Genomic DNA, 17,914 nt, shown 5'->3' with positions numbered 1-17,914 from the left:
GTATGATGTTGACATGTCCAATCAAAGCTATATAAAGTGATTTGACGTCATTTTATCTTTAGCCAATGACCTTGAGCCTTCTTGGATGGGCACTTCTAATGTAAATCTAAGCCCTAAGGGTCTTGCATTTTCAAGCTGTCCCCATGAGTGACAGAACAGAGGCAATCACAGCGCAACTAGAGAACATTACCAACCCCTACACTCTGTATTTTACACTGGCTGCCCCACCACCACAGAAAGCACTGAGCTAGGCTGAAGCACCTGCATTGTGGAGCTGCCTTACTCAAGAAAGCAAAAAAGAGACCATGTTTTATGTGGCTTTATTAATTCTATTATTTGTTTTGTTACATTGTTTGCTAAACAGTTGGGGCACCAATTGGATGGATTCCTAGCTAGTTTAATGATTTAGAAACCTGTGGAAAGTACTAGCGATGTACAAAGACCATTCGATTTTGGGAGAGAACAGAAGTTTTGAATTAGCAATTAGCAGCTTGGTTTTGAAATCTGTTTTCCAATATATCATTTTTTCAGTGTTTTGAGCAGTAATCTAAACAGCAGCACAAATACTATATCACAAGCAGTTGAGAGGGAAATGAGATTAGTTGTGACACAGTTCTAAAATTTTGCCTGGTGTCTGAGGATTGAATGTACACTAGCAGTACCATTTGACCGTTTCTAGGCATAAGCGACATAAGTGGCCGTTGTATTGGATTTACCCTAAACAACACAATGTATTCAGGACAAAAAGTAGCAATGTTGATCCATCCTCAGTTTTCTCCTATCACAGCCATTAAACTATGTAAGTGTTTTAAAGTCGCTATTTGCCTCATGGTGAAATCCCTGAGCGGTTTCCTTCCTCTCCGGCAACTCATTTAAAAAGGACGCCTGTATCTTTGTATTGACTGGGTATATTGATACACCATCCAACATGTAATTAATAACTTCACCATGCTCAAAGGGATATAATGCTTTTTTTTTACCCATCTACCAATAGGTGCCCTTCTTTACAAGGCATTGGAAAACCTCCCTGGTCTTTGTAGTTGAATATGTGTTTGTAATTCAGTGCTTGACTGATGGACCTTACAGATAATTGTATGTGTGGTGTACAGAGATAAGGTAGTCATTTAAAAATAATGTTAAACACTATTATTGAGGGCCTCTCGAGTGGCAGGGATGTCCTTGTCCCATCGAGCACTAGCGACTCCTGTGGCAGGCCGGGCGCAGTGCACGCTGACATGGTCGCCAGGTGCACTGTTTCCTCCGACACATTGGTGCGGCTGGCTTCTGGGTTAAGTGGGCTTTGTGTCAAGAAGCAGTGCAGCTTGGCTGGGTTGTGTTTCGGAGGATGCACGGCTCTCAACCTTCACCTCTCCCGAGTCGGTATGGGAGTTGCAGCAATGAGACAAGACTGTAACTACTAATTGGATACCACAAAATTGGGGAGAAAAAGGGGTAAAAAATATCTATATATTTTTGTATAAAAATTTTAAAACCGCTATTATTGCACACAGAGTGAGTCACTGCAACTTATGTGACTTGTTAAGCACATTTTTACTCCTGAACTGTTTTATGCTTGCCATAACAAAGGGGTTGAATACTTGTTGGCTCATGACATTTCAGCTTTTCACTTTTAATTAATTTGTAAAAATGTCTAAAAACATAATTCCACTTTCACATTATGGGGCATGTGTAGGTAGGCCAGTGACACAACATCTCAATTGAATCAATCTTTAGTTCAGGCTTTAACGCAACAAAATGTAGAAAAAGTCAAGGGGTCTGAATATTTTCTGAAGGCACTGTAATAAAACCTGCAATAGGGTGAATGTAAACCAGGGAAAAAACACACAATTCTAAATCAAATAGCTAAACAATTCCATATATTAGCGGGTGGGTGAATGTGTTGACCTTTCTTGCTGAATTGAGCCTGGTCAAAAGAAGACAAAAAAAGGTCAAAAGAAGTTCAAATCTTCAAATAGTCTTAACCTTTTTGTGATGATTACCATCATCATATTATCCAATGTGTCTGTATAGCTGTCCCAGTGATGTAGTAATTCACACATTCTTACTGTTTCTATCCCTCTGGCAATTGGCTCTGACTACTATCTATGTCCCCAATCAAATAACATCTAGACAAATGCAATTATCAATCCCCATTTGAAATTACATTTAGGGAGATTATGAGGAGGACTAATACAATTTTACCCGCATTGGAGGGCAAATCACCATAGCAACTTCACCAAGACTCTTTGACCGTACTGTACCAGACACTCTGATACTCATTATGTCACATGTGTAAACCTCCCCAAGAGGCATAGAGTATACAGTACAGAGCTATAGCAGTCATTGGCTGAGGTAGTATTTTCATACATCCCTTGGTGTAATACAGTACCATGGTAGATGTCAAGATGAGGGCAGAGCTTCTCCAGTGAAGGCCAATGCCACATGTCTTGTCAGGAGACTAAACTGATCCATCTCCCATTGTCTTCTATCCAGCCCATACATCTAAATGGTTTACCTTTGAACTACATTGAATCTCTCTCACTCCAACTTGTGTCCGTGCCCAAGGTCAAGGGAGTTCATTGTTAGGTTTTGATTGATTAATGGCACTGTCAAACAAGGACACCTGTTCGCACAGGAAGATCAGCAGATTATACTTTTCATCAAGCTCAAATGTGAAATTGATGTCCCAATATATTATTTAGATGTGGCCTCTGGAGCACATGGTCATTATCAGCCTCCCTTCATTCTGTTTGAGGAAGCAGTGGTTTCAGAATGGGGAACATTGATTATTTCATTGATGTATGAGCTTTAAATGTGTCACTGATAGACAAGACTTGGTTCCGACTGGCTGGGACAAAGTCAGTGTAATGTCACAGGAGGTAGACATCGGGATCTCTATCTATAATCATAGGATATTACAGTGGTTTGTCTTCTGCTTTTCATCTGATCTGTCATTATTTTCCATCCACCGTCCCCTCTATTCTTTCAAAGAAGATAAATCCCTCTCGGTTCATCAAAGGAGACTGTTTCATTTTCATCGTTTGATGCTTTAAGGACATCGTTTAATAGAAACACAATCTTCCCATGTTTAGAATACTGATACAAGATGTTCTAAAGCTAACAAACATCTCTGAGTATGGGTGCAGTGATATACTGTTTGGATTCAGTATTGACATTTAATTTGGGATGATGCCATTCCATCAACGATGCCATGCTCCGAAATAGTGTATTAGGAACCAATATTATCTGGTCATGTTGAACAGAACCATTATAGAAGAGGAAGGGCAAATAGTAGGTTCTTCTGACCAATTTGTGTCTGTACTATCATGAATGGCAATTTCTTTGGCAAACATCTCATCTACTAACATGTTTCTGATTGGAAATACTACTGTTGATTATAGTAGGGGTGAAGTCAATATTTTGCATCCCTTTAGTCACAGCATGGAGTGAAGCCATCATTAAGCTTTCTTTTAGTAATCACTGATTGCAGAAAGTGAAGATGCTCGTTATCATTTCCTGTGAATTCTTTTTCAGATTTTGTGACAGTATACATTTTATAATAGTAATCAAATCTGACCTAATTAGATCTCCATGCGGAAAAAAATGAGTCTTTGTAAAGCAACCATGGCAGATATTTACATTTTCCCAATTTCTTTGTCTTCATATTCACAAATTCCCCTCCACCAGTACTTCATGAACAATCCTGTGAGAACACTTGTATTACTGTAAAAAATGTCATGACAGGCCTGATGGAAAAATAACATTTGTCTGCAAACTTTACAAATGTCGACTAAATAAAATACGCTAGACAATATATTTTTCTGTCAATAAAATTAATTATGTGACAAATGTTGGTGGAAACGCATTTATGCACAAATATTGATCCAATAACCATCGGATCTAAATAAACTTGGGAGTCATTCGATGACATGTTGTGTGGTCCTCCCACTAAAATGTCTCGAAAGCAGGGTTGCCAGGTCAAACAAATTGATAGTCTAATGACCACTCAAAACCCGCCCAAAAGGCCTGAAAACTAGCCCAAACCCCGGGGGTGCCTTATTGCTATTATAAACTGATTACCAACGTAATTACAACAGTAAAAAGTAGTCTTGTCATACCCGTGGTATATGGTCTGATATACCACGGCTTTCAGCCAATCAGCATTCAGGGCTCGAACCAGGTTAATAATTGTAAATAAATCCCTTTGCGCATGTGCATAACTATAGATAAACCCGACAGGAGAGTTTGAGTGATGAGAATTGGACAGAGGATCTCGAAATCTATGAGCAAAAAAAACTTGGATCAACATAAAAACTAATGTTAGGCTATTTTCTGGCAATTGTGCTGTTATTATATGCCAAATATTAAGACTACAAATGGCCCATTTCAATAGGCATAGGCTGCAGATTAAAATCTGGGTTTATGATTGTAATTCAAATTTGCCATGGTTTTCTTGGATAAAGGCAAGTATTCTATTGCCCCTGATAGGCCTACATCTCATTTCCGATGGTATACAGTAGCCTAGACAAGATGTAGGCAAGATGTAAACTGAACGATTTAGCAACTTGCATATTTCAAATGAATAGACTAATCTATTCAACATGAATAGCGAGGCTATTAAGAGGTAAGAAGTGTTTCCCAATAGCCTGCTGCAATAGGCTACTGAGGATGGGGTAATAATTTGAATCACTGAATTAAATATAAAACATATGTATATGAACTGAATATGCTTGTCAACAACAGCCAGTGTTTATTTTTTAGAATTTGTTTTACCTGTAGCCTAATCTCCTCTCGCTCACATGACTCAGCCAATAGCTGTGCTGCTCTCTCAACACACACACACTGTAAAGGGGTACGTAACTGGTGGCAGGGAAGTCAGACGCAGGAGAGCAGAACTAGGTAGTAGACGGAGCAGTTTAATCCAAAAACCAACGGCATAAAAATACAACAGAATATGGGTACAAAAAACCTGACGCGCACCAGTAAACAAGTGCACAAGCACTTACAACAAAACAATCCCACACAAAGACAATGGGGGAACAGAGGGTTAAATACACAACAAATAATGAGTAGGAAAACAAGACAAAACAAATGGAAAATGAAAAGTGGATCGACGATGGCTAGAAGACCGGTGACGCCGACCGCCGCCCGAACAAGGAGAGGAAACGACTTTGGTGGAAGTCGTGACAGTACCCCCAATGAGCCGCGCGCCGACACCGGGGACGACCCGGAGGGCGAGGTGCAGGGCGATCCGGACAGAGACGGTGGAACTCCCGCAGCATTGAAGGGTCCAACATGTCCTCCACCAGAACCCAGCATTTCTCCTCCGGACCGTACCCCTCCCAGTCCACGAGGTACTGAAGGCCCCTCGCCCGACGTCCTCATACCCATGGCTAGTTAGTTAGCGGTGGTGCGCGCTAATAGCGTTTCAATCAGTGACGTCACTCGCTCTGAGACTTGAAGTAGGGTTTCCCCTTGCGTCGCAAGGGCCGCGGCTTTTGTGGCGCGATGGGTAACGATGCTTCGTGGGTGTCAGTTGTTGATGTGTGCAAGGGTCCCTGGTTCGAGCCCAGGTTGGGGCGAAGAGAGGGACGGAACCTATACTGTTACACATGGTATAAGGTCTGATATACTACGGCTGTCAGCCAATCAACATTCAGGGCTGGAACCACCCAGTTTATAAATTACAATAATCTGGTCGCCACTAGTTACCACAACCACAAAGTCATAAACCCTGTCTATTTCTGCAACTTCTCTTCTTAAAATGTGATTTTAAACCTAACCCTAACCTTAACCTTAGCCTTCATGTCACGCCCTGACCATAGAGAGCCCTCGGGGTTCTCTATGGTGTGTTAGGTCAGGGCGTGACTAGGGGGGGTTTCTAGGTATTATATTTCTATGTTGGTGTGTGTGTATGGCTCCCAATTAGAGGCAGCTGAATATCGTTACCTCTAATTGGGGATCATACTTAGTGTGTCCTTTTTCCCACCAGCGATGTGGGATATTGTTTTGTATGAGTGCCTATGTGCGCTACGTATTTCACGATCGTTATATCTTTGTTGTGTTGGAAGTTTCACTATCCTTAAAATGTGGAACTCTACTCACGCTGCGCCTTGGTCCAATTATTCATACGACGGTCGTGACACTTCACTTAATTTCTAACTTTATGCCTAACCCTAACCTTAAATTAAGACCAAAAAAACCAATGTTATTTTTTTCAATACATTTTTATGATAGGCCAATTTGGACTTTGTGGCTGTGGTAACTAGTGGAAAAAAGAGTTGAATATGAAATGTAATCACACCCTACTTATTATGTAAATATTATACTGTTGAAGGGCCAAATGTGACCTAATGGGTATGATGCATTGTGCATGAAATCATCCAAAATGTATGTGCATTTTGTGATGTGAATGCTGATGTTTGGCTGATCAATACAGTCAAATCCATCAAGTAATTTAAGCATGACTCTGGTTCAGTTGCTATTAATAATGAGTGGCTCCTTTTAATTTCATATTCATGATATTATGGTATCATTCTTGTACGACTGTGTCCATGAGCAGAAGACAAACAATGTAGAGACAACATTATCCTTCAGTCAGAAAATGAATTGCGTCATCACTGGAGGTTAAATGTAAATGATCAAGCACATGACATTCATTAAATAGAATTAGTTCTGCGGAACATTTCAGTAGTATGCGTAGTAATTGAATCAAAGTAAATATTTTTAGGATACTCATACTTTTTCATACTATAGAAACATTACTTAACAACATGTATCACACTAACAGCCAGGGAATGCACAAAGTAAATGCATCAGTAAACACTTGCAATAAATCAAATCATATACTAATATGTAACCCTGTGGACATGGTCTCCAGTGTGTAACAATACATATTCAAAATGTGTCAGGTCTTGATTTAAACACCCTCTTCTATTTTCTATGGAGAACAGGTCATGATAAAACCCTTTCTTTAAGAGTGAATATTAAGTATGTGCATTATTCAAGGAGTGTGAATCCAAGGAAGCCGTGGCCAATCACATTAGCTCATAAACACCAAGGACAAGGAAGATGCCCCAGAGTTCCCATAGGAGAGTTACCAATTACTCTAGCTCTCTGGCTGATGTGTTGGAGTGAGTGAGTGCGTGCGTGAATGCGTAAGTGCGTGCATGTATGCACGTTTGTAACTGTGAAGTTAGAGATCCAACCAAAAATGAAAGAAAGAAGTTTGAAATCCCCAGATGGTCAGATTTGATTTGTTTCTTTAAACCTTCTTAGATAACATTTTCGACATATAACTTGGACAAAAACAAAACCTAATGTTACCTCTGAGCAACCCTGTTTATGACTCACATCTACTCGTATCCTCCAAGTGGCTGTGACCAGTCCACACTGAGGTAGTGGATATTACCTTGTGACTGCAGGTGTTCCAGAGAGAGAGAGAGAGAGTTCACCTGAGGACAATTACACTCCTATCTGATCCCCACCCACCCCACCTCATGCCTGCTACGCTAAATCACAGTAGATCCATTTCATAGCAACAGCTTGACTTTTGAGCTACAGTTTCACCTTTTTGAATTGAACCACTGTGAGGAGGAATACACCAGCCTTCTTAGTATTCAGAGTGTGACAACGCAACATTTGTGATATCGATATGTTTTTATACTCGACAGGTGCACTCCAGTCCACAGGAGGCTGGTGAGGGGAGGACGGCTCTTAATAGTGGCTGGAATGGAGTGAGTGGAACGGTATCAAACACGTGGAAACCATGTTTTTGATGTGTTTGATACTAATCCGTTAGCTCCGTTCCAGCCATTATTATGAACCCATCCTCCCCAATTAAGGTGCCACCAACCACCTGTGCTCAAATCCCTCGTCACCAGACCATGTTTTATTTATACTGTTTTTCAAAGACCTATAACCCAGCATCTCAACAATGAATGATGATGAATCTGAGGTAAAATTAACTATCTTCCTTAGTGATAAGTCAACTGCTGTAATTCAAAGGTCACGGCAAAGAACATGTAAACTGGTGAACTAAATCAATAATAAAAATATGTGGCATCATTATGATGAAAATAGCAATGGAAGGATGCACAGATATGAGAGAAAGAGAGAAATGAATCACAGACCCAAAACAAAAAGCTCATCTTCAAAATATTAATAGATCTAAATATCCTTGTCCTCACCTTACCAAGTGGGAAATATCCAACAAAGATCTTTCCATTGGGGAATGCACTGCGATCGTAGCTTCTCTAGCTTTCATGTCTTTGTGAACACACATGCAGGGTTCAGTGTTTGAATGTTCAAGTCAGTAGAAGACATTCTAGTCGTAATAAGCTCTCACTGAGAGGAGGTATTGTAGGTCCTCTACCAAAATGTAAAATGTTTGTAGAGCCACGTTTGAACTCTGTGAACGCTCCACCAACACTGACTTATTTTGAAGATTTGTTTGCCTGCTGGATTGTTGTGTCTGTATGTATTAGTTTACACTTTGTCGCTTAGTATTGGGGACTATAGGTTTGATACAGACAGACACACAGACCAGTTCCAACCTTAGTTCCAATCTCATTGCTGGTACTTTTGTAGCATTGGATGCGTCTGTTTGAGAAATGTCTGATGTCCTAATGTCTAATGATTATTTTTCTCTTCATGACCAGAATGTAGTTGTCTCTGCACTGCGCTCAGACTATGATGGTAACACTACAATGCCATTTTAGCCTCTCAACAGACTTGAGCACAGCATGCGGTTAACCTTTTGTGGACAGAAAAACCATGAGACTGTGCTAACCTTTGATTCTCTAGACCTCTCCACCCACCCTGCTGATAGGCTATTCTGCGGTAGGAGGAACAGCTCACTCTTTCCTGTTCAGCGAGACTCGCAACAAAGGCTGACATTATTGAGACTGGCAGCAGCCTTTTCTGTGGTTTCACAAAGGAACTACACGCTCCTCCAGTGGAATATTGGGGAGAAGCTGGGCAGTTGTATGGGCTCTCTGTGTGAATCTTGAGACTCACAATCCACTGACTGACAGAACTGAAGTAGGCAGAAGAATAGGACCCCCGTGCATAATTTATCTAAGGAGAGAAATGCATTACAACATTGTTTTGTATTACAATGCTGGGGAGGAGCTTTTGGAGAGAATATTTGTGTTTTAGCAAGCATTTATATACTGTATTATGTTTTACCTAATAGACAAAGAAGTACCTGGACAATATTTTGTAACAGTTTTTGTCCTTCGGTCTTCACAAAACCAGGACCATTACTGAGAGAATCCCACCCAACCTCCACCTAGACCTACAGGGGGAAAAGAAATGTATCGAAGGTGTTTACCACAGCAGGAGTGCTGTGATTGTGTGTGCAGTGTGACATAAATGACAAGAAGGGCTTTCAAGCAGAATACAAACAGACACCCTCAAGAGGCCCTGCGGCCTCTCCTCCAATTAACAGAGCTCTTGCCCTGAGGAGCAGTGCGTGCTGGGGTGTGCTTTTTGTTCGATAGTGGTATTGAGATTCCATCTTTCCAGAAATAATGACAGAATGACAGTTCACCTCAGTCGACTGAAACCTCATGTTTTAAAACCGTCTGATCAGTACTGTCTGAGTGTGTCTCTGAGGACATCACTGGTTGTGATGAGAGTCAATGACACACACACACACACACACACACACACACACACACACACACACACACACACACACACACACACACACACACACACACACACACACAGACAAACACACACACACACAGACAAACACACACACACACACACAGACAAACACACACACACACAGACAAACACACACACACACACACACACACACACACACACACACACACACACACACAGACAAACGCACCACATACACACTCACGCGCGCACACACACGCACACACACATACATACACGTAAACATACACGTAAACACACACGTAAACACACCCACACACAACAAAGATAGCACACAACACACACGACGCACTAAACACAGGTCTTTGTTATCCAATCACTAATTTCATTGAAATGAGGAGCACATTTATTCTGCCTATCAACACACTATTCCCTAAGGAATTCCTGTTGTTGTGATGCCTATATGTGCATATCATATCACTCTACTTTGGATTGATGCCAATTCACTGACGGACTGCACTGATCAAGTCATCACGTCAAGGGTTACTTGAAATATTGAACATAGGAAATGTCTCTACGTTGCTGCAAGAGAAAACTTTATGGATTTGGCAAGGATTTTATTTGGCCCATCATTCAGATTGGCATTCCTGGCACCTTTATTTCATATTAAGACACGAGTTGAAATGTATTCTACACTATTAAACTAATATTGTACCGTCTGTTTTAGTAGTGCAATAACATAGATATTATATTATAACGTTTTATCCACCACTGAGAAACAGAGCGAAAGCTGACGGAAATTGTTTGGCATGGAACAGTCTTGACCCTCTCAGGGTAGATATGAAAGGGTATGAAGCACTACTAGGTAATCAGGTGGAATTAAACAGCTGTCCACAAACTAAATCAGTGATTAAGAAAATAGGAAAGCAAAAGGGTTATTTCCCTTATGTCAGCTAATTGACAGACAATAGAGAGTGACACCGGTGGTGTGTAAAGTAAACTGAGTGACAGGCCCTGTCAGAGAGGGGTACTGGTGACAGCTTGCTCTGCACTGTCCAACAACATCTCCTCCTGTGGCTGACAAAGACCCCAATTAACCCCCCAACTCCTACACGGCAGCCCCTCTATACACACACGCGCATGAAGAGTGCGCACACACAGACACACAGCGCATGCACACAATTGCTCTCTCTAACACACACACACACACACACACACAAACGCACACACACTTGAGTCCTCTGTCGTAGCGTGACAGCCATATGGTCTTGTTTTTATTCATTTGGCACTAATTGAGCTCGTTCCGCTGGGTCAGACCTTGCTCGCAGTTGTGTAGCCCCATCCCAAGGTACTCCGTTGTTTCCTGCATGAGTGTTTTATTATTCGAGTGACCATGAAAAAAGACTCTTGACAATAGAAAAAGGAGGGGGGGGAATAATTGATTCCTTCTATGCTTTTATTTCACACTAATATTGTCAGTTTGGATTTCATTATTAATTCAAGGTGAGAGACAAATGCTCTACTGAATACAGTGTATTGTCTTTTTCACCAAATGGATTCTGAAATAATTGCTGCAAAACCCTCATTCTGTCAAATAATAGGATTTGAAGTGCTGTAGGCATTGGTATATAATACAGTAATAACAACCATGGAGCGTGGTGCTTGCATCGGCACAAAAATATTACTTTGGGTCCCTCTAGTGTAGTAAGAGTGAAAAAGAACCTCTGATTCTTTTTATTAGATTGAAATGCAGAAGGTTGATGGACTTCACTCGATTCGCTTCTCGTTTTAGCCTACATATATGAGATTGCAAAAAATGACACCATTCAAAACAGTCTCAGCCTTGCTTATGACCATCTATAGATTAAGACAAATGCTTTTCAGGCCTACTTAAAAAAAAAAAAAAAAATCAAGTTAATTTCAGAATGGTTTAAATTATAGCCCCATAATAATTACATCCTTCCTCAGATACCTCATATTGAATAAGTGCACATTCTTACTCCAGACAGTAGATGGCGGTGAGACACCTCTGCCCTAGTTATTATCTCAAAATCAGTATGCGCAAGACTATTACTAGTTTGCTGGACTGCTAAACAGATTATGGCACTAGGCTCTCAATCGCGAATGCAGTTGAAACACAATATTGGACCCTGCATAGACACAATTCAAGACAAGCTGTTTATTCTAAGCCAAGACATATGGAGGTGTCCAGAGCTTGCATATGGGGAGAAACAGTCGCACGACAGGCTCGTTCGTTTTCTCTCTGATGATAATTTATGGGTAGTTGAAAGTCACTACAAACTGCCTACCGCAGTTAGGGCGACATGGGGCCCATTTGGTGGTAAAGACGGCGACAGAGCTTTGAATGTGGGATTCCTATGCGAGTACGACGCGTTGCCAGGTATTGGCCATGCATGTGGACACAACCTTATTGCAGAAGTCGGTGTGGCTGCTGCACTAGGGCTGACTGGTGCATTAGGATTAGTAAGAGAACCAACGGACTGTCTGACTCCTCTCCGTGTAAAGGTACATTTTTCCAGCAGCGAGTGCATATATTGTGGCCTTAAAGGTGTGTCCATTTGTCCACTTACTAAATTATTGCGCATGGATAAAATGTCACCATCTGCCATTTGAATAAATGATCGATTGACCTACTGATTGATTAAATTGCCTCAGTAAACACAGCCATGTGTCATTGCCATAGGTGACAGTTCTTGGGACCCCAGCAGAAGAGGATGGAGGAGGGAAGGTTGACCTCATCCTGGCTGGGGCATTTGAAGACATGGATGTTGTCTTCATGGCTCACCCCGCTCAGCAGGATGTTGCCTTCCTACCCTGTGTATCCATTACAGAGTGAGATTCTGTTTCTGTCGTCTGTATCCAATTCCAGTTGACAACATTGTAACTTACAAACATTTAAACTCAGTTATTTGGCTAAGGTGTATGCTTCCATTTTGGTTCAATCTTGGTTCATCTATTCTCAGTGTGACAGTGAAGTACCATGGGAAGGCGTCTCATGCTGCAGCGTACCCCTGGGAGGGGGTCAATGCCCTGGATGCAGCAGTGCTGGCGTACAACAGCCTGTCAGTTCTGAGGCAGCAGTTAAAGCCAGACTGGAGACTCCATGGTAAATAATGAATGAGAGAGGCTCCTACTGTCATGTACCTGCATGCAGGGGCGCAACTTTCACTGGGGACAGGAGGTATACAGTCTGAAGTTTACATACAATTATGTTGGAGTCATTAAAACTCGTTTTTCAACCACTCCACACATTTCTTGTTAACAAACTATAGTTTGGGCAAGTAGGTTAAGACATCTACTTTGTGCGTGACACAAGTAATTTTTCCAACAATTGTTTACAGACGGATTATTTCACTTATAATTCACTGTATCACAATTCCAGTGGGTCAGAAATGTACATACACTAAGTTGACTGTGCCTTTAAACAGCTTGGAAAATTCCATAAAATGATGTCATGGCTTTAGAAGCTTCTGACAGGCTAATTGACATCATTTGAGTCAATTGGAGGTGTACCTGTGGATGTATTTCAAGGCCTACCTTCAAACTCTGTGCCTCTTCGCCTGACATCATGGGAAAATCAAAAGAAATCAGCCAAGACCTAAAAAAAACATTGTAGACCTCCACAAGTCTGGTTCATCCCTGGGAGAAATTTAAAAACACCTGAAGATACCACGTTCATCTGTACAAACAATATTACGCAAGTACAAACACCATGGGACCACGCAGCCGTCATACCGCTCAGGAAGGAGACGCGTTCTGTCTCCTAGAGATGAACGTACTTAGGTGCGAAAAGTGCAAATCAATCCCAGAACAACAGCAAAGGACCTTGTGAAGATGCTGGAGGAAACGGGTACAAAAGTATCTATATCGACAGTAAAACGAGTCCTATATCGACATAACCTGAAAGGCTGCTCAGCAAGGAAGAAGCCACTGCTCCAAAACCGCCATAAAAAATCCAGACTACGGTTTGCAACTGCACATGGGGACAAAGATTGTACTTTGTGGAGAAATGTCCTCTGGTCTGATGAAACAAAAATAGAACTGTTTGGCCATAATCACCATTGTTATGTTTAGAGGAAAAAGGGTGACGCTTGCAAGCCGAAGAACACCATCCTAACCGTGAAGCATGGGGGTGGCAGCATCATGTTGTGGGGGTGCTTTGCTGCTGGAGGGACTGGTGTGCTTCACAAAATAGATGGCATCATGAGGAAAGGAAAATTATGTGGATATATTGAAGCAACATCTCAAGACATCAGTCAGGAAGTTAAAGCTTGGTCTCAAATGGGTCTTCCAAATGGACAATGACCCCAAGCATACTTCCAAAGTTGTGGCAAAATGGCTTAAGGACAACAAAGTCTAGGTATTGGAGTGGCCATCACAAAGCCCTGACCTCAATCCTATAGAAAATGTGTGGGCAGAACTGAAAAAGTGTGTGCGAGCAAGGAGGGCCTACAAACCTGACTCAGTTACACCAGCTCTGTCAGGAGGAATGGGCCAAAATTCACCCAACTTATTGTGGGAAGCTTGTGGAAGGCTACCTGAAACGTTTGACCCAAGTTAAACAATTTAATGGCAATGCTACTAAATACTAATTGGGTGTATGTAAACTTCTGACCCACTGGGAATGTGATGAAAGAAATAAAAACTGAAATAAATCATTCTGTCTACTATTATTCTGACATTTCACATTCTTAAAGTAAAGTGGTGATCCTAACTGACCTAAGACAGGAAATTTTAACTAAGATTAAATGTCAGGAATTGTGATACATTTAAACTCAGTTATTTGGCTAAGGTGTATGTAAACTTCTGACTATATATATATATATATATATATATATATATATATATATATATATATATACTGCTCAAAAAAATAAAGGGAACACTTAAACAACACAATGTAACTCCAAGTCAATCACACTTCTGTGAAATCAAACTGTCCACTTAGGAAGCAACACTGATTGACAATAAATTTCACATGCAGTTGTGCAAATGGAATAGACAACAGGCGGAAATTATAGGCAATTAGCAAGACGCCCCCAATAAAGGAGTGGTTCGGCAGGTGGTGACCACAGACCACTTCTCAGTTCTTATGCTTCCTGGCTGATGTTTGGTCACTTTTGAATGCTGGCGGTGCTTTCACTCTAGTGGTAGCATGAGACGGAGTCTACAACCCACACAAGTGGCTCAGGTAGTGCAGCTCATCCAGGATGGCACATCAATGCGAGCTGTGGCAAGAAGGTTTGCTGTGTCTGTCAGCATAGTGTCCAGAGCATGGAGGCGCTACCAGGAGACAGGCCAGTACATCAGGAGACGTGGAGGAGGCCGTAGGAGGGCAACAACCCAGCAGCAGGACCGCTACCTCCGCCTTTGTGCAAGGAGGAGCAGGAGAAGCACTGCCAGAGCCCTGCAAAATGACCTCCAGCAGGCTACAAATGTGCATGTGTCTGCTCAAACGGTCAGAAACAGACTCCATGAGGGTGGTATGAGGGCCCGACGTCCACAGGTGGGGGTTGTGCTTACAGCCCAACACCGTGCAGGACGTTTGGCATTTGCCAGAGAACACCAAGATTGGCAAATTCGCCACTGGCGCCATGTGCACTTCACAGATGAAGCAGGTTCACACTGAGCACATGTGACAGACGTGACAGAGTCTGGAGACGCCGTGGAGAACGTTCTGCTGCCTGCAACATCCTCCAGCATGACCAGTTTGGCGGTGGGTCAGTCATGGTGTGGGGTGGCATTTCTTTGGGGGGCTGCACAGCCCTCCATGTGCTCGCCAGAGGTAGCCTGACTGCCATTAGGTACCGAGATGAGATCCTCAGACCCCTTGTGAGACCATTTGCTGGTGCGGTTGGCCCTAGGTTCTTCCTAATGCAAGACAATGCTAGACCTCATGTGGCTGGAGTGTGTCAGCAGTTCCTGCAAGAGGAAGGCATTGATTTTATGGACTGGCCCGCCCGTTCCCCAGACCTGAATCCAATTGAGCACATCTGGGACATCATGTTTCGCTCCATCCACCAACGCCACGTTGCACCACAGACTGTCCAGGAGTTGGCGGATGCTTTAGTCCAGGTCTGGGAGGAGATCCCTCAGGAGACCATCCACCACCTCATCAGGAGCATGCCCAGGCGTTGTAGGGAGGTCATACAGGCACGTGGAGGCCACACACACTACTGAGCCTCATTTTGACTTGTTTTAAGGACATTACATCAAAGTTGGATCAGCCTGTAGTGTGGTTTTCCACTTTCATTTTGAGTGTGACTCCAAATCCAGACCTCCATAGGTTGATAAATTGGATTTCCATGGATTCTTTTTGTGTGATTTTGTTGTCAGCACATTCAACTATCTAAAGAAAAAAGTATTTAATAAGATTATTTCTTTCATTCAGATCTAGGATGTGTTGTTTAAGTGTTCCCTTAATTTTTTTGAGCAGTGTATATTATGTCCCCCCCCCCACACTTCTAAAACCAAAGTTGCGCCCCTGCCTGCATGTGTGGGCTTAACCATTGAAAGTAATGTTTTGATTTTATGTGCTTTAAAAAAATATTTTGGTATTCACCTGTTGCACCTGTGCAGTTATGTATCAAGTCTTTGTGTACCCCATTGATGGCTTCATATTGTAACAGCTGTTGAACAAACCACCATACCTGGCTGATTCACAGTCTCTGTGTACACCTCTTCCTTATCAGACATAAAGGTTCAATTGGTTTCTTCTTTGTCTTCTTCCACAGGCATCATCAAACATGGTGGAGTGAAGCCTAACATCATCCCAGCCTACACCGAGCTGGAGTACTACTTGCGCACTCCACTGGTCACGGACCTGTCTGACCTCAAAGCCAAGGCAGAGGCCTGCTTCAGGTCAGCTGCCATGGCAACTGGTTGCCAAGTAAGCATGCTCAAAATATATATATATTTTTCGTTGTCCCTTGTTTACCATCAAGGTTGAGGGAAAATATGTTGGTGGGTAAATCGTGTAAGTTTATTTCTCATAGGTGGAGATAACTTATCCAAACCACACATATTCCAACATCCTTCCCAACACCACCCTTGCACAGCTCTACGAAGAGAATGGTCGAGCCTTGGGGATTGAGTTTGTGGAAGTGCAGAACAATTTCTCAGGTAGAAAAAATGAAATAATAATCATTGTAGAGCGAGTAATATTACTGGAGATGAGCACTTGTCTTCATAGTCTTGTCTATGTCTTGGCAGGTTCCACTGACTTTGGCAATGTGTCATTTGTCGTCCCCGGGATACACCCTTTCTTTTACATTGGCACCGATGCGCTGAACCATACTGAGGAGTATACTGCAGCTGCAGGTAGGATCCAGTAATAAAAACAGATGGGTACTGCTCAACTTGATTTCAGCCTATTTTAAGCTCTACAAAATAAACTGTGAATACAGAAAATGGATACAAAATGGACCCTGGTACAGACTGTTTTTCGGACCATTATGACATTATTCACATCAGTGGAGGCTGTTGAGGGGAGGACGGCTTATGAGCCATCCTCCCCTCAGCAGCCTCCACTGATTCACATGCCTATTCCATTGAACGGTCCAGGTGCAGAAAAGGCCCAGTTTTACACACTCCGGACGGCCAAGGCCCTGGCCATGACAGCTGTGGATGTGCTGTGCTGCCCTGAGCTGTTTAACAAGATGAGGGAGGAATTCTCTGAGGCCAAACTAAAGCAGGAGCAAGGACCGAAAGACAAGGACACTACTGGCTCCACACATTCATGAAAAAAACATTGATGACCTCGTGATTAACAGGAAGTATTGAAGCATAAAGCAAAGCTTCTAATGAGACACTACAGCATTGCAATTACTGTAATATGTCAATTTCCATGTCTTTACTTTGCAGTAGGCTAGTTCAAAAGGTGTTCTTCCATTTCAGATGCAATGACTTCCTCTTTCTCAGAAAACATCACATTTATTAAATATGTTTAACAATGATCACAACATAGCTTTACATAGGTGTGTTGAGTGATTATGCTCATATTGATTATACAAATAAGGGGTATTTGGAGACACGATCTCTCCTCGTAAGACAATAATATATCCATCCTGTAGCTATATATGAGGTTATCAACGAGGTTATTTATTCAAACGCATTCAAGTGCGGGTCCCGTGTGGCTCAGTTGGTAGAGCATGGTGTTTGTAACGCCAGGGTTGTGGGTTCGATTCCCACAGGGGACCAGTACGGAGAAAAAAAAATATGAAATGGATGCACTCACTACTGTAAGTCGCTCTGGATA

The 17,914-nt window shown here is 42.1% G+C and overlaps 1 protein-coding gene and 1 non-coding gene across 2 annotated transcripts; both read left to right on the top strand.

The window, feature by feature from the left end:
- The first annotated feature begins 11,701 nt into the window (after positions 1–11,701).
- LOC106610685 (peptidase M20 domain-containing protein 2) lies at positions 11,702–17,652 on the top strand. The gene is made up of 7 exons (XM_014210153.2): positions 11,702–12,162; positions 12,341–12,489; positions 12,621–12,763; positions 16,392–16,546; positions 16,653–16,779; positions 16,870–16,977; positions 17,221–17,652. Exons 1-7 carry the CDS (start codon positions 11,737–11,739, stop codon positions 17,397–17,399), a joined length of 1,287 nt encoding a protein of 428 aa, XP_014065628.1. The 5' UTR covers positions 11,702–11,736; the 3' UTR covers positions 17,400–17,652.
- Positions 17,653–17,780: 128 nt separating this feature from the next.
- Positions 17,781–17,856, top strand: trnat-ugu (transfer RNA threonine (anticodon UGU)). Its single transcript has one exon. It is a non-coding gene; the product is annotated as a tRNA-Thr (tRNA).
- The last annotated feature ends 58 nt before the right edge of the window (positions 17,857–17,914 follow it).

This window comes from Salmo salar, chromosome ssa09 (genome assembly GCF_905237065.1).
Source record: "Salmo salar chromosome ssa09, Ssal_v3.1, whole genome shotgun sequence".
Classification (NCBI taxonomy): Eukaryota; Metazoa; Chordata; class Actinopteri; order Salmoniformes; family Salmonidae; genus Salmo; species Salmo salar.
This window is presented reverse-complemented; position numbering and strand designations above follow the sequence as displayed.